Below are 20083 nucleotides of genomic sequence, written 5' to 3' on the forward strand. Positions count from 1 at the left end.
TATAAACAGTATTTAGATTTAAGTGGGGTGTGAATCCACTCCGGTAAAGTAATGAAAAAATAGGTAACAGACGCTTAGACCACAAGGTCACCAGCACTTTAACAAAGTTGTGGATATTTTGACCTCTCACCAATACATCATTAACATCACGTGATAATGTCAATCAACCATTCACATAACAATGAAGCCGTAACTAGGAGACTAATTTCGTTGTTAACGCCAAACTTCTATGACACTATTTGAGCAAAAAGCAACATTTCCAGAAGCCTTCCAACTTCTATACTCCTTATGATTTTGCCACACTTTATTTCGTCATACAAAAAGTGCATTTTTACAAATCATAGGCGGGTATCTTTAAATCGGTAACGAAATATTCAATCGTAAAAGAAAGCTCTGTGTGATAGCTTCATTAAAACAAGCATTACAACTTAGTTTTATTCAGAATAAAGAGATTACATATGATTTGAATTTAAATACAACTGCACAAATATGTTAAAAAACAAACTTAAAATAATTGCACAAAATTCATAAAATGTATGCATTCAATTAGAAGCAAAGAGCATCGCTCATAAGACTGGATATAACAATATGGGAGACATGGACTTGCATCACATTCATCCAGTGTACATGGAATCCATAATGCTATAAGTCTTGCATGGCAATAAGTAATGTCTAAAAGGTTGTCAAACCGCCCTCAACGGGACTCTCCCTAAAAATGTGGAAAATACTCAACTACATTTTACTGGAAATGTGTATACACAATCGTGACAACTCGGCCATCTTCGGCAAGCTTCGAGAGTATGCTGGATAATGGCCGAGGTGGTCCGATTGGAGTATTCAGTGCAGTTTAAATATTAAACGCTACATACAAATAACAACATGCAATCACGTACATAACATGTGTAAAAATCAACCATTATGCACCAGTCAATTGTAACCACGACCCCCCAGGTCCGAAGGTATACCGGGTATAGGCGGGGGGGGGCCGTGTTTCTACTTTCCAGGTGGCCCCGCAGTGCCGCATGAATGCGGTGGATTTTTCTTCGCGCCAAAAATAGTGGAAAATGGGCCTTAACTAGGGTCCCTGGGGTGAGGGGCATTTGGCGGGGATTTTACCAGCAGTTCGCCCATGGGCTTGGCTGGACCGACAGTCAAAGAAGTCCCCGCTATATCCTGGACCTGGGGGCGTGGTTACAATTGTCTGGTGCACTGGTGACAGCATTGCAATGGTTATTTGTGCATCAGAATGCCCAGGAACGACGTTTTGCCATAACTGGCACTGAAACTGGTACTGGAATACAATTGTGGGGAGGTGTTGCCACTAGTACACCTGATCCATACTCGTTCGTCCTTTTCCATTTTGGTGATGACATTGACAGAGCCACAATCGTTAGCCGCGTTGTTATATTTCACACTCTTGGCAATCATTGCGTGATCCTTCACGATTTCATAGTAGAACCCACGCGTTGCGTAGTTGCAAACGTGCGCAGCGAAGTAGTAGAGTCCCGCGACAGGTGCCCTGAACGTGCCGATGACGTTATCGTATCCATCCCCTTCGTTCATTGTGACATTGCTTAGTATGAGGATTTGGTTTGTGTCCAGGCTTGAATCCACTGGGTAGTAGGCATGGAACGCTACGAGGGGCAGGTCTATATGATCTGAATGTAAATACAAATGTTTCATTCATAAGCTAACGGCGTTTTCAAAAATATATTACCGTAGCCCACGAGATCTCGAACTCGATAGAGCACGTAGGCTTAATGTTCTAATGCTCTATCCCAATTAAAACCTTCAAATTAAGTTATCATCATCTCGAAAAGTAATCTGGTAAAAAAATAACACTTGTTGTCCCCTCTATCTGCGGACATTTCTGGTTTGCAGTTGAATATTCGCGAATAATCGACTGGAAATGGTCGAATATCCGACTGGCGAATATACGAATAAAAGTACATTAAAACAGTGTTTGTCGCAAAGATACATATTTGTACATGCATAAAGAAACATTTGGCGATTAATTTTCCCATATGTGACCTTTAAAACCATATACATGTATATAGACATAATCTGAATCCCCAACTACTGACTGGTTTGCAGTTGAACATTCGCGAATAATCGACTGAAAATGGTCGAATATCCGACTGGCGAATATACGAATAAAAGTAAATTAAAACAGTGTTTGTCGCAAAGATACATATGTGAACACGCATAAAGAAACATTTGGCGATTAATTTTCCCATATGTGACATTCAAAACCATATATATAGACATACTCTGAATCACCAACCACTGACTGGTTTGCAGTTAAACATTCCAGAATAATCGACTGGAAATGGTCGAATATCCGACTGGCGAATATACGAATAAAAGTAAATTAAAATAGTGTATCGCAAAGATACATATGTGTACATGCATACAGAAACATTTGGCGATTAGTTTTCCCATATGTGACCTTTAAAAGCATACATATAGACATAATCTGAATCCCCAGCTACTGACTGGTTTGCAGTTGAACATTCGCGAATAATCGACTGGAAATGGTCGAATATCCGACTGGCGAATATACGAATTAAAGTAAATTAAAACAGTGTTTGTCGCAAAGAAACATATGTGTTCATGCATAAAGAAACATTTGGCGATTAATTTTCCCATATGTGACTTTTAAAACCATACATAAAGACATAATCTGAATCCCCAACTACTGACTGGTTTGCAGTTGAACATTCGCGAATAATCGACTGGAAATGGTCGAATATCCGACTGGCGAATATACCAATAAAAGTGAATTAAAACAGTGTTTGTCGAATCCCCAAGTGGCAACTAGCAGGTAGTTGAATATTCGAATCCCCAATTGGCAACTGGTAAGTAGTTGATTATTCGAATCCCCAACCAACTACCAACTACCAACTACCTTCCAACTTTACCGTCATCATATAATAGCACGTATATTTATTGTTTTAAAATATTTTTTCTCCAAATTAGAATTTCCGAGTTCTGCTTTTTCAAACCATCATAATAAAAATGTGTCTTGCTTTCTCTTATCACATCAACCGTTTACTATACAGATGTATATGACTTTACATCCATTGCATGAAGTGTGTCTATAATTTCACCAGTATCAATAATTGAGTAAAAATATTGTATTTTGACTGATTTTCAGCGTTGGCGGGCACAAAATTGTTGACGGTTTTTATTTTGCTCTGAAGAAAAAGAGAATTTTCTTTTTTTTATATTTTAATCAATCGGATTGGCTGGTCTGAGTAACGATTTACATAATGAAACAAATTCGCCTTACCTTTCAAGACGTCCAGTTCGGCCGTTTTGTTCTCCAAGGTCACCGTGACGTTCATCAAGAGGTTCTCGAACTTGTTTCCGGTCTGCACCAGCACCTGTTCCAGCTGCGACATCTTTATCTCCATACGGATCACTTTCTCCAAAAGTTTGGACTCGTATGAAAACTTATCATCTGGTTGGTCAGCGTAAGCAACTGGACACAGAAAGACAAAAATGAAATAAACAAATAGTGTCATTTTTGATGTCGGTGTGTTTTCCTCAGTGTCGTTTATGTTATAATGAGTGGAAATCAGCTTCTGTTTTAAAGCAGAGATTTACCATTACTTATTTTCAAGTGTCTGTCGTTGAACGGCTTTGAAGCTTCAACTGTTTCCTTGTAATTTCAATATGTTTTGGAATCCCCTATTTAAAAAGAACGCTGTAACTTGAAAGTCATTGAGATCTGAAACGCGCCGTTTGAATAAGTGTTTTAGTTCTTCCTTGTTGTGGAAATTATCATGTAGAATATTGAAACAAGGTCATGCATTCTGGGTCCCAAACATAGTATAACACCATACATGTTAAGTTCTAACGATTATAAATAGCCCAAATGATGTTTTACTTAGAAAGTACAAACACATTTATATGAAGTATGTAGGTATAAACATTGCTTTGGTCGGTTTGTTTATGTGTTGTACAAACTGAATAAACAAGAATGTCCCTGAAAAAGTCATTTGATAATGCATTTATTTCGAATGATGATATATATAAAAAAATCAATAAAAAATAATCAATAAAATAAAAATAATGAAGTCATATGACCTAGATACAAGACAGGAACACAGATACACACCCAATGTCTCGACCAAGTTCAAGCATAAGTTTCATTTAGCCTAAAATTTGATTTCACAAAACCGAAAAGTTCATTGTGATTGTCTTAAAAGTAACTTTGTTTGCAAGTCTTAAACCTCTTCAAAATGAAAATATTACGCAAATTATACGATGACAAATAATATATTTCACCGAGTGATATAATTAATTTTATATTTCGCGAGTGGCGTAGCCACGATTGAAATATTTACTTTTGGTGTTCAATAGGTGAAATATATTGCTATCTTACACTGAAACAAACAATTTTTATTTTATGCCTCAAAGTCATTAAATACTCTTTTTAAAAAAGCGCTCAAATTTGAATGCACACGTAACGTCATACGTTGTGTCCTACCCCTGTGCGCGCTGACGTTTGTGTGGAACCGAGAGCGGGCTTAAATTTCAAAACAGTGGAAAATATCAAATTGATATTTTCACTGTTTGAAACAGTGCAATATTTCACTGTTTGAAACAGTGAAATATCAATTTTATTTCACTGGTGTATCTCGATAAACCACATGAAAGCATATAATGAATTACGATCTAACACTCAAACAAACATTTATCCTCTTTATAGTGAGCTTAGATCATTCCTGTTATATGGAACATAAACTTGTAAGAGAAAACAAGAGTTTAAACTTAACAAAAAAACAACAAAAAACGTTCATATATAAGTCGTATCTTGATGGTGTTGACTGCTGTCCACTTGCCGATTGTCATTGAATAAGTTACTGACACAGATTTGTCATTAAGTGCACTTTAGATGTCAAGCTGTGTTGGCTTTCGAATGCCATACACTCTCATGGGCGGATAGAGAGTTTACCGCTTGTGACTCTTACATAGTTTATGGATGTTTTGGTCCTCTTTAAAGCCAGTACTAGAAACGGCACTGAGGTTTATTCATTTTAAATTATCCAATCTATGAGTGATCAAAACAATGAGTTTTTTTCGTTTTGTTTTGTTTTCTCTAAATTCCGATTTAATTTGAAGACACATATTATTTTATATCTATTTTACAACGATTGTGGGAGAGTTATTCCTCTCCTGATCACTCTGGTTGCCGCTTTGTTGCGCTTGTGTATAGTCTTGTTGTGGGGGAGACGGTATGCCTCGAGAAAACCCACGTATCCGGCATGGTTACCACCAACCAAACTCACGTATGCCCAGGCCAGGGGTCGAACCCGGGATGTCTTGGTGAGAAGAGAGAGCACTAACCCCTGTGCTAACAACCTACGCACACGTATTTGACATGTAGCATGCGTTTGTGCTCCTCCATTAACTTTGTTAGAAGCGTGTTTTAAGCCTTAGGTTATAACTGGCATCACGTCCGATCCGATATCTTAAAGTAGAAATGTCCGCAACCACATGACCTGATGGCCTTCGGTATTGGATACTAACAGGTATAACTGTCTTCTAGTCTTAATGGTACTCTGACGGTGGAAAATGATAATATTGATTTCTGAATTGATCCTAAAAGATATCTTGTCTTCAACAGCACTACTCGGCGGAGCGTCGTGATACATTTGCTGTTTAGCATACACGGGGTTCCTGTATTTACATTTACGAATCGTACTATTTATTAGATCAATATAATGGAGCAGCAAGGTGCGTTCAGACTCGAGGAAAAAAATGTACATTTTAAAATATCTACTCTAATTATGTGAACAAATATTCCTTGCACAGAATCCACAATATTATAACTTTTAATTCGCTACAATTTTGTTGCATACGTCTAGAAAGACAAAAAAGTGTCTTTACCGTCGGTTCGCAATTCCTTCTATTTTTCTATCAAGACATCTTTTTCGACTTTCAGGACCTAAAATACGTCATACTTAGCAACCAAAAATGGAACCGTCTAAACGGTTGAAAAAAATACGCATTTTGTGCTCAATATTTTTTTTAGAAAAAAAGGACATTTTGAAAGGCACTTATTTTTCCTCGAAATTAAGTTCACCTGCTCCTTTATATTCGTGAATTAAGGCAAACTTTTATGAATTAAGCAATAACAATAAAGCCACACCTCGACCCTAATGAGACCATTAAGTATCATATGCAATACGTATGTCCAATCATGTCAATAGGAGCACCTTAGTAATAAAACACGTTTAAACTTCAATTAATATCACTACCATTCATTTTGCGAACTACTTTTACAAACACCGGCATACATCCGAGGCTCGGCGGGTGGCGGAGATTGCCGAGGTGTTCTGAATGTATTCATGAAATAACATTTTTTTCCGATTGGTATTTTACAGGAGCGGTCCACATAGACGACTGTCCGTTGGAGAGACTTATCCCCATCTGGCTGATCGTGAGCGGGGTCGCCCCCATCTTCTTTAGCGGCGCGGTGCGCAAACCGAATGGAGAAGAGGGGAAGGAGGAGACGGAGACCGGAGGTTGCGCACATGTGGCGCGAAGCATCTGTGGGGCGATTGCGCTGGTGTTTAATCTTGCATGGCTCATTTGTGGTATGTATAATTTGTTTCTGTGTAGGTCAGATTATTTAAAGTACAGGGTTGTTTTTCGCCGCCCGTGTCGTTAGACGTCACCAATATGTTTATTAAAATGCAAGCAGTCACGTCTCCCACCTATTTTTCATGAAATTTGGCTACAATGTGCCGGTCTTTAAACAATGCTCAAGGCAAGACTGCTTATGGGTCAAACCCGCTCCAAAGTAGGTCACCAGGCGAAATATTCAGAAAATCCTAATAATAGCTTGATGTGACATTTCCTCCTAATATTTATAAAACTTAGATAAGAATTATCTTTATAAATTTGGTCAAACGTTCAATACCTTTGCTAACACTCAAGATACCAGAGTGTTCGAGGGTGGGTCTTGTCGGGTCAAAAAGAAAGTTACCATGTTAATAAACCCGTTCAGTATGGTCTCTTGCTCGGAGCGTTTGTTTCAATATAATCTGGTCAAAGTTGATTATTGGCATGTCGGGTAAAAAAGTAGGTAACTAGGTCAAATTATGATAAATCTTGCCAAGTTCAATAAATGGGTCATTTTGGAATAAAGAGTAAGTAACTAGCGCAATTCATGTTAGCGTTTGTGCCTCTACACACTCACGGTTAAGCTTGACTTTGGGGTAGTGATATTAAGTGTATCTGTTATACTTAAGGTCCTGTTCGACTTCGGGATCAAGTGAGCGTGTATATCACTATGCGCTTACGGCCATGTTCGACTATGGGTCATGTTAGAATGTGTGACTGTCGCTTAAGTTCAAGTTCGGTCATGTTAGCGTGTGTGTCTCTTTCGCTTAAGGTCAAGTTCGACTAAGAGTAATGTTAGCATGTGTAACGTTATGGCTTAAGATTAAGTTCGATTATGGGTCATGTTAGCGTCAAAAAATAGGACAACCGGTCTAAATGCTCAACAACTAATCATTTACGAGATAAGATTGTCTGCATGTTTTTATGACACTTTGTTCGAATGTGTGTCTCTTTGTAATCTAGGTCAAGTTAGGTGATGGCTTATGTCCCATCAATATATTACTTGTACGAACAAAATGTTATTATCACCCATTTAGGGTCATACGAGTCAACCCAGCGTATTTAGACTAATAGCAATGTATAAAGATAGCTTAACAAAATGTAGCTTGACAACATGCTTAATTAACTGATGCCTATCCTAACCTGACCTTCACATTAGCTTTTGCCATGGTTACAAACGCTTGGATTTGGTATCACTAATATTGTAAACGTTTCTTTCTTTAGGGTCTGTATGGATCTACCCAACCTACGGCAAGGTAAACGAGGACGGATTTACTCCCTGTGCTGGAAACGTTACGACGGGCTGCTCTGACGACTGCCATAAGCCGACCTTGACCTTTGCTTTTGCTATGGTGACCATGGACTGGATATTCTTTGCATTCTGGTTAATTGCTATTGGTTGCAGTGTGCGCCAAGTTTTGGCAAAGGCGAAAGAATCGCAAAATTTAAACGGCTGATTTTGCTCGTGTTAGAAATTTTTCATTCAAGTTCTTTATGTATCTTTCAGATTATTACCGCATTACCGACTTTTCCATCGTTTATACCTGTACGAGTTTTATAAAATCAGATGAAAATCTCTCTCGCTACTGAAGTGGAGATAACTCTTGAAGAAAATTGCATACACTAAATACCTCATAAGACAAGTATTTTTGTAATTGTTTTTGTTGTAAATGTGTTTATTTTGTTAAGTGATTGGGATTTTAATGGATTGGAATGAAGAAAAATACTCATGCTATATATTTATATATTGATTTCAAGTATAGATTCCAAACGTAAATTTAATATGTTTCCATCTTGGGTTAAAGACTTGGATAAATACGTGTTGTTTATAAACAACACGGTTTCTTTTCTCTCTTTAATAACTAGTTAAATGATGTTGATGTTAATAACATAAAGAGCTCTTTGTTTTACGCTATAACTTTAATATGTTGAAAATACAAAATATCAACTTAAACTACCTAGCTTTAAGTACATGTAATATCACCTTGGTTTACGAAGAGTCTAAAGACAGTCTCAGACTCCGAAAATGAAATATTTAAAATCTGAAGAAAATTCATTTACATGACTTTTTCGCAAAGAACTATGGTTACGAGATTTACGATTCAAGTTTCACATCAACACTCGCCATGAAGAAAATTTACAATAAAAATGAAATTTTGCGTCTTGCGCTTGAGCTCAGACTTGAGACTATGCACATAAACATGTTGTACTTAAGAACTGCCCCAACTTGGAGTTCTGGCAAAACTGTAAATCATCATTTCATTTTAATTTTCCTATCTGAGTATTGGTAGTGAATCTTGCTGATTATTTTCTAAATATAAAATTATTATTGTTGTTGTTGTTGTTGTTGTTTTCTGGCCGTTAATAAACATGGACCATGGCTGTTTAAAAACATGGATTACGCAATAACACGTTTGTATTGTTAAGTGTTATTTTGTTTCAGTGACTCGTTTTCTTTTCAAACTTTTGTCAGTGTATATAAGACTCATGTTTAATGTATAGATGGCAATACCAGTCAAAGAAGGAAATGGATACCTTTAAGCCTTTGGCTTTCTCCACAAACCTTTATATTTATATAGGTAGTATTACCTGGGCTTTGCAATATGCACATTGCCTCTTGCAACTTATGGACCGACGTAACGTAAACTACTGATAGCTAAATGCCTTTTACAAACATTTTCTTCGTTGAAGTCTATATTACATGAAACTTCCAAGAATGGATTACAATATTCAAATCACTGTGTAGAGATATTAAACCGCATCGGAATATGTGCTTCTTTTATGAATGAGTGATTTTATGAAGAACGCAAGTTATAGTGCTCATTTTTGGCAAATGTTAACTATGGCCGACTAGTCACTGGTAGTGGCAGTGAGATTCACATATGTTCACTCACGATGGTTTAACTTTTCATTGGTTGTGGCAATGATGACCACAAATGTTCACTAAGGATTGTAAAACATTTGATGCAATAAGAACCACACTATTGTCTCGGGGTGGCCAAAGTTGACAAGGGAAGGGGCAATTAGAACCATATCAACTCTTGTTGGCGAAAATAGTCACGGGAAGGGGCAATTAGAACTGATTTAATTGACTCGGGATGGCCAAAAAGTATTTTGTAAAGCAATGAGAACCGCAGTTATACATTTATTTTTTTAAATAGTGAATGGACGATAATAGTCAATTGGTATAGGTTTCCGCATCTAACCCAAAAGGTTTTGGTCTCGATGTATCTTATAACCTCTCAAAAAGAACACAATATTAAACTGCCTCGAAAACGAGTTTATATCAGTTGATAGCTTATTTACAATCGAGCTGTTATAAATAAGTATACTAGGATACTAGTTATATATCTGTCTAGCAAGCAGTGATCTCCCTTAATAATCAGAGATGATCTATTTGTGTGTAAATTATTTCGGAAAATAGTTGTTTTCAAAGATAATTATGAATTCTATTTCAATTGAAAGCAAATTTGAACTTGGTTAACGATGTCACGTGATTTTGCTGAAGTGGTTCGCGTGATCTCATTGATTATTACACGGCAATGAAAGTAACTTCTGCGTGGAGTTTGATCAGCTACACGTATTCTGAATCGTATTTTCAATAAAAACGGAGAATCAATGGTCCTTAACCATTGCAGGGATCGCGTCCGCAACAAAGATCTTAGTCGATTGTAGTCGTAAGTTGAAATTATTCTAGTCGCATAGGTTTATTATTGTTCTCCGTGTTGAAGTGAATTGAACATTTGAATCGAACACGAAGTTGTGGAAAGAAAAGGTCGGTGTATTGTCATTTGTGACGTTAATACATTATTTACGATAACTTCATTTACGGACGACTGACATCTTTTATTAAAACTGCCCCCAGGGTTCCATTCGGCGATTTCCCTGCGTGTATTTTGTAGGGAATTCATAACTGGTGTTGTCCAAGTACAATAATTTAATTTTTAATGTATCACTGTATCGTTTACTTATTTACTAGTTCACTCAAATCAAATATTACAGGAGCCATCCATCTTCATGACTGTCCTCTACAAGACTTGGTGCCCATCTGGCTGATCGTGAGCGGCGTGGCTCCAATCTTCTTTGGCGGCTCGGCGCGTAAACAAGGGGATGACGGTGATGAAAGTCAAAGTCCCGCGCGCAGCGTCTGTGGGGTCATAGGGCTGATCTTCAACCTTGCCTGGCTCATCTGTGGTATGGTGTGTTTTTAAAAGTCCCACTGACTAAGAATTCAATTAAGAGAGTGATAGAACAACAGGGCTTATTTTTTGAGGTGTCTTGTTTTACTTGTGGTAATACCGGGTGATTGGGCAAAGGCTCTTCTAAAGTTCTAAGATTTTTTTGATTTTTTTAAACTACAGAAGTTAGCTGAGATGTTCAAACCTTGTTTATTTGCATACAAATATAATTCGATGGACAAACAAGAAACCACAACACATAAACACAACACATAATAGACATCCATTTCAACTAACTGCAGTGAAAATTTGTAGCTTTCGTTCGAATCCGTTTCAGCATATTGTATAGTGTAGCAATCTAATGTATACTTTGAAAACAAGTATTTGTTAGCTATCGCATGCACCTTCCATATTAGTGGCGGATCCCTGGTCTAGTGGAAGCTCACTTGACTATCAGTTCAGGGGATTCCCCCTCGCATCACTAAAATACTAATCGTTTTCCGGGAGGGACGTTAAATGGGGATCCCGTGTGACAGTGCTATACACTGGTGCACGTTAAAGAACCAGGGTAGCTCTAACCAGGGTTACATTCTGTCTGTGCACTATGCTCCAACAATCTAAAATGACTAACAATCTCAACGGAGCACTCGCCGAATGGGCAAGGCCCTAGTGCGAGTATAAATAAGCTTACACACCACAACCTTCCATATTCGAGTTATATTATTGATATCTTTTTGTATAGAGAATACTATCTCCGAGGTTACCTAGCCCTCGTTAATGAAATTACAAAAGAATGACTTTCCTGCAAAACAAATATCCGCTTATTTATGATGAACTCAGTGCATTTAGCCAGGACTCATTTTAGCCCACAAAAATCTATATCCATATGTGTCTCTTAAATGTATTTATACTTTGATTTCTAATAATATTTCTTCTTTTTCAGGATCATTGTGGGTGTACCCCACGTTCGGAACGGTAAACAACGATGACTTCGTGCCCTGTATTGGCAACGTTACGACGGGCTGCTCTCAAGACTGCCATAAGCCGACCTTGACCTTCGCGTTTGCCATGGTCACAATCGACTGGATTTTCTTCGTATTCTGGTTTATTACCACATTGTGCTCTTTCCGTGCAATTTGCTCTCGGTCACGTGGGGGAGCGCAGATAAGTGCTTAGTGTGTGTATTCTTTGAGCCAAACACAATGATTTTGTATATGTATGCAAGTGTTTTCTAGTATTTGTGTAATGCGTCTTCGCTTCATAATATATTCTTGTATCCAAACACAACTGAACGTTGTGACAATTTTTTTTTGTCTTGGAACGAGCCATTTTTTGCGACAATCCATGACAACCAGTTATATAAGACTGCTGGCAAAAACTAGATCGCAGATTTTTATATTTAAGTTCGAAAAATTGATGTTTTATGCATTTTTCTTAAACCGTTAGTTAAACATTAATTTTCGAACGGAAATATGAAAATCTACGATCTGATTTTTGTCAGCAATCTTACATCATTTGGTTGCAGATATTTACGCAAAAATTTTCTCTTTCGAAGACAAAAAATAAAAATGTTGTACAAATGGTACATCTGTGAGAGTGTAGCTTTAAGAAATGGTTAACCTTTTTTAACTTCTGTGTTAAATTTGGATTTCTTTTATTTCAAAAAAACTAACTAATTCTTTAAACTGGCGTTTTAATTTTTAAGACTTTAAGTGACCATATTTTGATTGCAGAATATACACTTAGCATGACACTTTCTACCAGTGAAATAAAACCGTTAAGGAAATTGTTGAATTTAAGGAAAAGGAACTATTTAAACTTAAGATACTTCTGTAATTTGGTTTCTGTACATACATCAAAAACTTCACCAAAACGTTGCTTGTGTCGTTCCTGAAAAGAAGCCATGACTGTGGAGACCATCTGCATGATGTCGTTCAAAGCGGCTGTATTCTCCCTGCATATTGTGACCTGCGAACTCTACCATAAACAAGTGAATTGTATTCCTTGTAAACTTGTTACTTTTGTATATTTATGCGACCGTGTAAGCCTGTTTTTCTTTACTATTAAAATTTCAAACTTGAATACTAGTTACCCTTTTCCACTGTTGATAAACAAGAATTTTCAAACAGGAGCATTTTACCTTGACACAGAGCAGGACATGTTCGGATTTGTTATTACGTTGTAATTCCAATCAATACCTGCTCTGGTGAGATTTACATATCTTTTTTCACTGGCCGTTTTACGGTGGTTATCGCATCATTCAACGGCAATTTTGATGAGATTATGGTTTGTTGTGGTGTTTGTATTTGTGTATGTGTATATTTTTTTTTTGTATTTTGTGATGTTAATATGTTTGTGTCAAGAGTGCATTGTCTTTATGCCTAATTCCCCTAAACAGGGTTTGTTTTTTATTATCTACCGCCGGGCTTGTCCCTGTATTTTCCATTGTGTTATTGTTAATCAATTACACGTGTTCAGTTATATGATATTAGAGGTTTCTCAACATGTGTTACTTACACTTTAACGAGAGGTTATTAGTGATCGTGATAGGATTAAATTGTGGAAGAAACACATTCTGGCCCAAGTCTCTCGAAAATTATGAAGTGCTCTTTCAACCGAGTACACTGTTTTAAATTCCATGTTATAATATAATTATGAAAAATGAAATTAGTTTATTCTACTTAACGTCCTTTCTCCGTGTACATTTACATCCTTTAAGATGTTATGAGTCTTATTAGGACCCTAAAAACAGGAAGTTCATTAATGGCTGGTAAATAAATGATTAAATATTAACTTCTCAAGAACTATAACTCTCGCACCTATTCTTGCAAAATTATCTCCCAATTTTCATTTATTTACTTAAAATGAACACTGTCTTAACTCTTAAATATTATTATGAAATTACTAGAAGGAATAAAATAGACATTTCAACATTTTGCTATATAATATTGTTATTTCCCCTTGTATTATCTATTTACTGTTCTCATTTCTAATACTGTCACCCTTACATAACATGTATTCTAACGGTAGACATCCATCCTATCTATCTATCTATCGTCCTTGATTGAATTTGGACACGAAAATGTCTCAGATCCTTGTTGCATTTGCGTATGTATAATGGTTTGCATGAATAAAAAGAATGCGAATACAAGTTAAACTTTGTTAATACATTCATATGAACGATCAATTATTTCCTCCACATATACACTTATATTGATGCCGATAATCATGGGGATAATGGTGGTCGTGGTGATCATGCCACTGTTGAAGATGAAGAAAACGACGACGTCGACGATGACAATGATATTGAAGACAGCGATATTTTACACTTCAATGGTGGATTGAATTTCACATATGATGCACGCTTTACCTAATCGGCTTCAACCGTACTTCTGTGATGAAAATACCAAGTTTCAGCAAATGTTTAGATTTTAAATTTGACAAATGTTGCATAATCTTTTCATATATGCTGCATGGCACAAACAAGTTCACATACTATTATGGTACAGTTTTTTTACATTTGGTGTAGGATTAAAATATTCCACTTATGGCTCAGTTTTTATGACAAATGGTGCAGTGATTAAGATGGAAAGCAAATTTTTCATGTGGTACCTTGAAATGTATAATGATTGTGTGTTAACATCATAACATATGTTGTATCACATTAACATATATGTATCACATAACATCATAACATATGTTGTATCACATTAACACTCATAACATATGTTGTATCACATTAACACTCATAACATATATAATTGAAATAAGTCACAAAATAATACCAAATGTACACTTTATTGCCTATAAAGTGACTGAGTACTCAGTTTGATACACCAGACTACGATAGTCTAAAATCATTATAAGTATGTTCTCATATGCGTTGTTTATCTCTTTATACGCTACCAAAATGATATGATTTGGCACTTCAGACACAAAAAAATGAGCCAAATACCTATTTCAAACCGTGAAATGCACAATCAGACATCAATATATCACCCTACAAGTAATACTGCCAGTGTTTAAAGTAGCTAAAAAACTGTTAATTTTCACTTTGCAAAACTCATAAGGGAGGTAAAATTACTGTGCCCTTTTTCTTATGAGTTGAAATAATCTCGTAGTGATTTTAGAAATGAATATTTTCGCAATATTTCAATGCGTATTCTTGCAATTTAGATAAACATTTTATCAGTTTTATTTATGGAAGGGTGCATGTATTGAAACCAAAGCAGACTTTTATGTAGCCTTCGAACCATCCGGAACGAAATTAATATGTCTCCGACGCTTAATATGTTATTGAACGCTTGCCAAATATTTATACCATGTGCAAATCATTGCGAAAACGAAACTAGACTACTTCAATGATCAGTATTTTATAATCTCTATATGAACACTTTATTAGTGTGCAGATTCAATAACAGGCGAAGCGCGAGCAGTATTTACGCTACAGATCACACAGTTCACGCTTATAAGTTTGGTTTCAGGATATCTGCGTATATTCTAGTTTCGATTATAAATATTTGTGAATAAGTTTGTTTATTTATTTTTTTGAAAATATAAACATGGGGAAAGGAAGAAGTGGAGAAGGGCTGGCAATCTGTGGAGCAGCGTGTGAGTTGGCTTATATTATATTTGATAGGTTTGCATTTATTATCGCTACGTCTGAAAAAAATATGGTGCAGATTTATTCGAATAAAATAATTTTGATAATTTAACGGCATAACATGATGCCATCAATGAGAAAATGATAAATGTATAGCGGTTACAAAATGTTTGTAAAATGAATAGTAATATTATAGATACATAGCTAGGCAATATTTGTATGTAAATAAATGATACATAAACATGTATATATTTTGATATATTGTTCACTTATTAATAACGGATGTCATTTTTAGCTTACATTTTATATGAAAGCACAAGAGGACATATCCGTTGTGTTATCTAAGTTTGAGTGTATTCATACACAAGGTCTATTGTTTTTGATTGTTTTATGTTTATTTAGAGTGTCCTTTGTTAGTTAAATCTATTTTTATCTCATGGGATTCCACTTATATCATATGAGCAATGCGTCATACGATTCAAGTCTGGAAAATACAGCATTAAATCATATTTCAACACTAATTGATATTAACAATTTATTTCATTAAGGAAACTAGTGTCTGCATTAATTCAATACTAGTTATTTAGCAACTGCATGTGACCATGTCTCTGCCATCCAGCAAAGATAATACAGGACCAAGGTTTTTATTATTTCTTCGGCAGAAATCTTTATATTTAACTCAATAAAACAATTATGTAATTTCAGTGAAAGGAAATGCTTATGTACATGTGTGAGCAGACAAAAGGAATATTTGGGCCTGACAGGTTCAAAGGTTGGATGTTACATGGAAACCTTAGCCGAGAATGTGCAACATGACCTCCAAGCCATTCATATCTAAGATTTCATTATTTCATGAAACACACAAATTAATGACTTCCTCTGCCTTTATTTCTTTACGATGCTGCATGAATACCAGCTTACACCTGGATAGGTCTTCTTGACTTGATTGGCAAATAAAGGATTTTTATGGGACTCAACCACAAATGTTGGGTTAGAGGCCTGACTCTTTATTCAGCAAATTTCATTTCCTGTTTTTGTGGAACTAACCCACAACTTTAGGGTAAGGGCCCCCTGACTCTTTATTCAGCAAATTTCATTTCCTGTTTTTGTGGAACTCACCCACAACTTTGGGGTAAGGGCCCCCTGACTCTTTATTCAGCAAATTTCATTTCCTGTTTTTGTGGAACTCACCCACAACTTTGGGTAAGGGCCCCCTGACTCTTTATTCAGCAAATTTCATTTCCTGTTTTTGTGGAACTCACCCACAACTTTGGGGTAAGGGCCCCCTGACTCTTAATTCAGCAAATTTCATTTCCTGTTTTTGTGGAACTCACCCACAACTTTGGAGTAAGGGCCCCCTGACTCTATATTCAGCAAATTTCATTTCCTGTTTTTGTGGAACTCACCCACAACTTTGGGGTAAGGGCCCCCTGACTCTTTATTCAGCAAATTTCATTTCCTGTTTTTGTGGAACTCACCCACAACTTTGGAGTAAGGGCCCCCTAACTCTTTATTCAGCATATTTCATTTCCTACATGTATCCGATCTTCATCTCAAACCAAGTGCAAATCTGGTGTAAATTTTAAAGGCTTTACAAAGTACACCAATTTTCTCAGTAAATCATCCAAAACAGCCCCATAAAACAAAATTTTCAAATTGATAAAATCAAATTTCATACTATTTACTATCAAAGTTTTAACACCAGCCCAACAGCAGTGAATTAGTTTTACAAAGCAATGTAAACCAAGAATGTAAAGAATTCTTTTGAACCATTTTTACATTATTGAAACAAAATGTGAAAGATGTTTTTTCTCTCAGGGAGAATAAACACTCTGCATTCTTTTTATATAAGGGTACTTTATATAAGGGTACTTCCAATGTAATAATTCTACCAAATGAACTTCAGAAAATCCCCCTAATGGTGTCAGTAAACCGGCTGACATTAAGTAGACACATTTTCGAACAAAATTCATGTGGACCATTTTTCCTCTAAATTCTATTGAAATGACATCAGAAATATATGTCAGCTTTAATTTGACACTACTTTGAATTCCAACAACGGTGTAGACATATACATGACATATTCAGCGTTTTGAATGCTAATTAACGACCAAATAATTGCTTTGTTATGGAAAATGTAACCATTTAAAGTAAAGTAAAGACACAAACCGCATTTCTCTAGAGATTTATAATAATATCATAATTTTGTTGTCGAGCTGGTATGACTGAAATATTTCATGAGTCACTTTCTGTTCAAAACACTTTTCCAGATATATACATTACATTATTTTTTTGTTGTTCAAATGATCAGCAAATTTAAATACTTCAACATTTAAAATAAGCTATTTATTTTTCAAAAGAGCCATAAAAACTCACTGACACAAAAAAAATAAACCCTACTGATAACCGCTAACCCTAATTTCTGTTTTTTTGCAATAAACATATTTGAAATTTAGACTGGTTTATCTTATCATCATATATTTAGGTGTCAGACTGGATATTAGCTCTGATTATGCTAGCAGTCAACTCTCTGATACTAAATAAACCTAGCACTTCTACAGATGTTCCAGGAAACAAGCAAATATATGTCCTAGCTAACCACTTGCTGACTGTATTCACAAATGATTTTTATCTTTTTGAACAATTTGAGATTACAGATAATGTAGCATAGATCACTGATAAATGTTCTATTATTATAATAACATGTGGTGATTGTTTTATTTTATCAGAAATGAAATATAAGCTTTCAACAGCTAAACTTCATGTTCTGGTTAATAAACTTTGGTAAGCAATTTTCCTTGAGCCCTTTCAAAGCAATCACGATTTCTGGGAAGAAGCCATTACGCTGTAAAAATAAAAGCATCAAAATAACTGCGCAGTTGTGTCACATGAATTTTAAAATAACCAAAGATTACGGCAACAGGTAAAATTTAAATTCAACACCGCGCCACCTGTACTTTAATCTGTAACTGGGGTGATCGAAATCTTAAATCCCTTTATTCAAGTGCCCATCTCTATTCACAGGGAGTGCTTTACCCTTTCTTAAAGCAAACAATATCATGTCGGCAGAAATATTGCCACAATATGGTAACTGCTTATAGAAATTCATAATTTTACCACATTATTGTACAGTAACCATGACATTTTTGAGTCACTCGGGTTTATCTTTACACAATCCCTTATACTTTACACAAAGAAGGTTCGTTTCTACCCACGGTGAGCCCTAGGAAAACATCCTTTACCGCTATTGTACCAGTCAAGATAAAATCTCATAGACTGTGCTAAACTTGGAGTTACCTTCAAAACCAATTTTCTACTATAACGCATCAGGTGTGAAAACAACGAAGAAGCTTTTATATGGTTTTAAAACCCCAAATTCAATGACACATGAATAAAACTGGTATAAAGTCTTACAAATTTTAATACTATGGCAACTATTTATCATTAATTCTTTATATCAGTTTAAAGACTCCACGGCTATGATATGAAAGAGAGGTGAAAAATTAAATCTCCATTGAATATCAAACCTAAATCAACAGCTTGATGGCTGAACACAGTAGCTTTGTAGCTAGCAAAAAATGGAGGCTGCACCATCTAACACAATCAAAACTCGCCATGTCGAAGTTGTTTGGACCTTGAGAAATACTACAAGAGAACAAATTTTGATACAAGCCGAAATACAAAAAGTGTATAACTAAACCAGGAAAAAAACCGAGAAAGTTCAACATGACCAAAACATCGAGATAACAAAGTTCAATATAGCGAGTTTTGACTGTTATTTTGATATATATTGACAACAGTATTTCAATTTATTGTTTCAATATAGTTCATTTACATTTAACCAAACAGGTGCTCAGAGAGTCCACTGTTTGGCATCACAGCTACTCCCAGACGTGTTCAGCAAAATGGGGCTTATCATGGATAATGCTTCATTCCTAAAGTATAATTATATAATCTGATGGAATACCAAAAAACAAACTTACCAGTAAGAACAGTGAGGTAAGCACTGCGGTAGGTCATTCCGACGGAGTTAGCTGCAAGACATGTGTACCAGCCCGCGTCATTCACAGAGACATTTTTTAGCTCAAGGAGTTGTGGGTCATCTACAGTCTTCTCAAACCCAGATTGCTGAAATTAGGAGATACATATTGTATATGCATGCAATTAGCGTGTATTATATAAAGAAACCTAATAATTATCAGAACATGACCAGTAACTAAGACCAACAAAATCCGTTGCCATAGTTATATTTTACGGGACGCACAGGAGCCAACCAAACTTTCTTTTTAAACTGTTCAGAATATCATTTACGCACTGCATTATTCACCTGTCTCTTAATGCTTTGATGACAAAGACCCATCAACTCTTCTTATTTCAAGTAACTGATAATTTTAATATATACTATAATGTAAAATGCCGTATATACTCCTACACAGTTTTTTAGAACAAATTAGTCTTCCTACAGAATCCATGCATCAACTAATATCAATTAATCAAATGCTTGATATTAGTACTCTGTTAGATCAAAATCATAAAATAATCTCTAGGTAACAGCCTCTCTTTCTTATCTTAACAATCATGCAATTTTAAAACAAGGCATTATATTTCGTGACATCAATCACTGGCTTGCCAACCTCTTCTTAGAAAAACAAATGTTGGTTTTAAT

At 35.8% G+C, this 20083-nt stretch overlaps 2 protein-coding genes across 2 annotated transcripts in view; one reads left to right on the forward strand and one right to left on the reverse strand.

Moving 5' to 3' along the window:
- Window positions 1-421: 421 nt before the first annotated feature.
- The window catches only part of LOC128210747 (complement C1q and tumor necrosis factor-related protein 9B-like), a 19825-nt gene continuing 163 nt past the window's right edge, over window positions 422-20083 (reverse strand). Inside the window, exons 2-4 of the mRNA XM_052915100.1 lie at window positions 19401-19545; window positions 3293-3484; window positions 422-1658 (exon numbers count right to left, since the gene is read on the reverse strand). Of these exons, the coding sequence (XP_052771060.1) occupies window positions 1231-1658; window positions 3293-3484; window positions 19401-19545 (765 nt within the window). The 3' untranslated portion in view covers window positions 422-1230. The remainder of the gene's footprint in view (window positions 1659-3292; window positions 3485-19400; window positions 19546-20083) is intronic.
- On the forward strand, window positions 10542-12143 carry LOC128210386 (transmembrane protein 272-like). The gene is made up of 2 exons (XM_052914715.1): window positions 10542-10830; window positions 11758-12143. The coding sequence occupies exons 1-2, from the start codon at window positions 10584-10586 to the stop codon at window positions 11988-11990; spliced, it is 480 nt and encodes a 159-aa protein (XP_052770675.1). The 5' UTR covers window positions 10542-10583; the 3' UTR covers window positions 11991-12143.

The sequence above is a fragment of the Mya arenaria genome, chromosome 12, assembly GCF_026914265.1.
Source record: "Mya arenaria isolate MELC-2E11 chromosome 12, ASM2691426v1".
NCBI classification, from domain to species: Eukaryota; Metazoa; Mollusca; class Bivalvia; order Myida; family Myidae; genus Mya; species Mya arenaria.

Coding starts and splice junctions, on each gene's coding strand:
- LOC128210386 (XM_052914715.1), top strand. CDS start 10,584: ATGTATCACTGTATCGTTTACTTATTTACTAGTTCACTCAAATCAAAT. Junction 10,831..11,757: donor CCTTGCCTGGCTCATCTGTG/GTATGGTGTGTT, acceptor CTTCTTTTTCAG/GATCATTGTGGGTGTACCCC.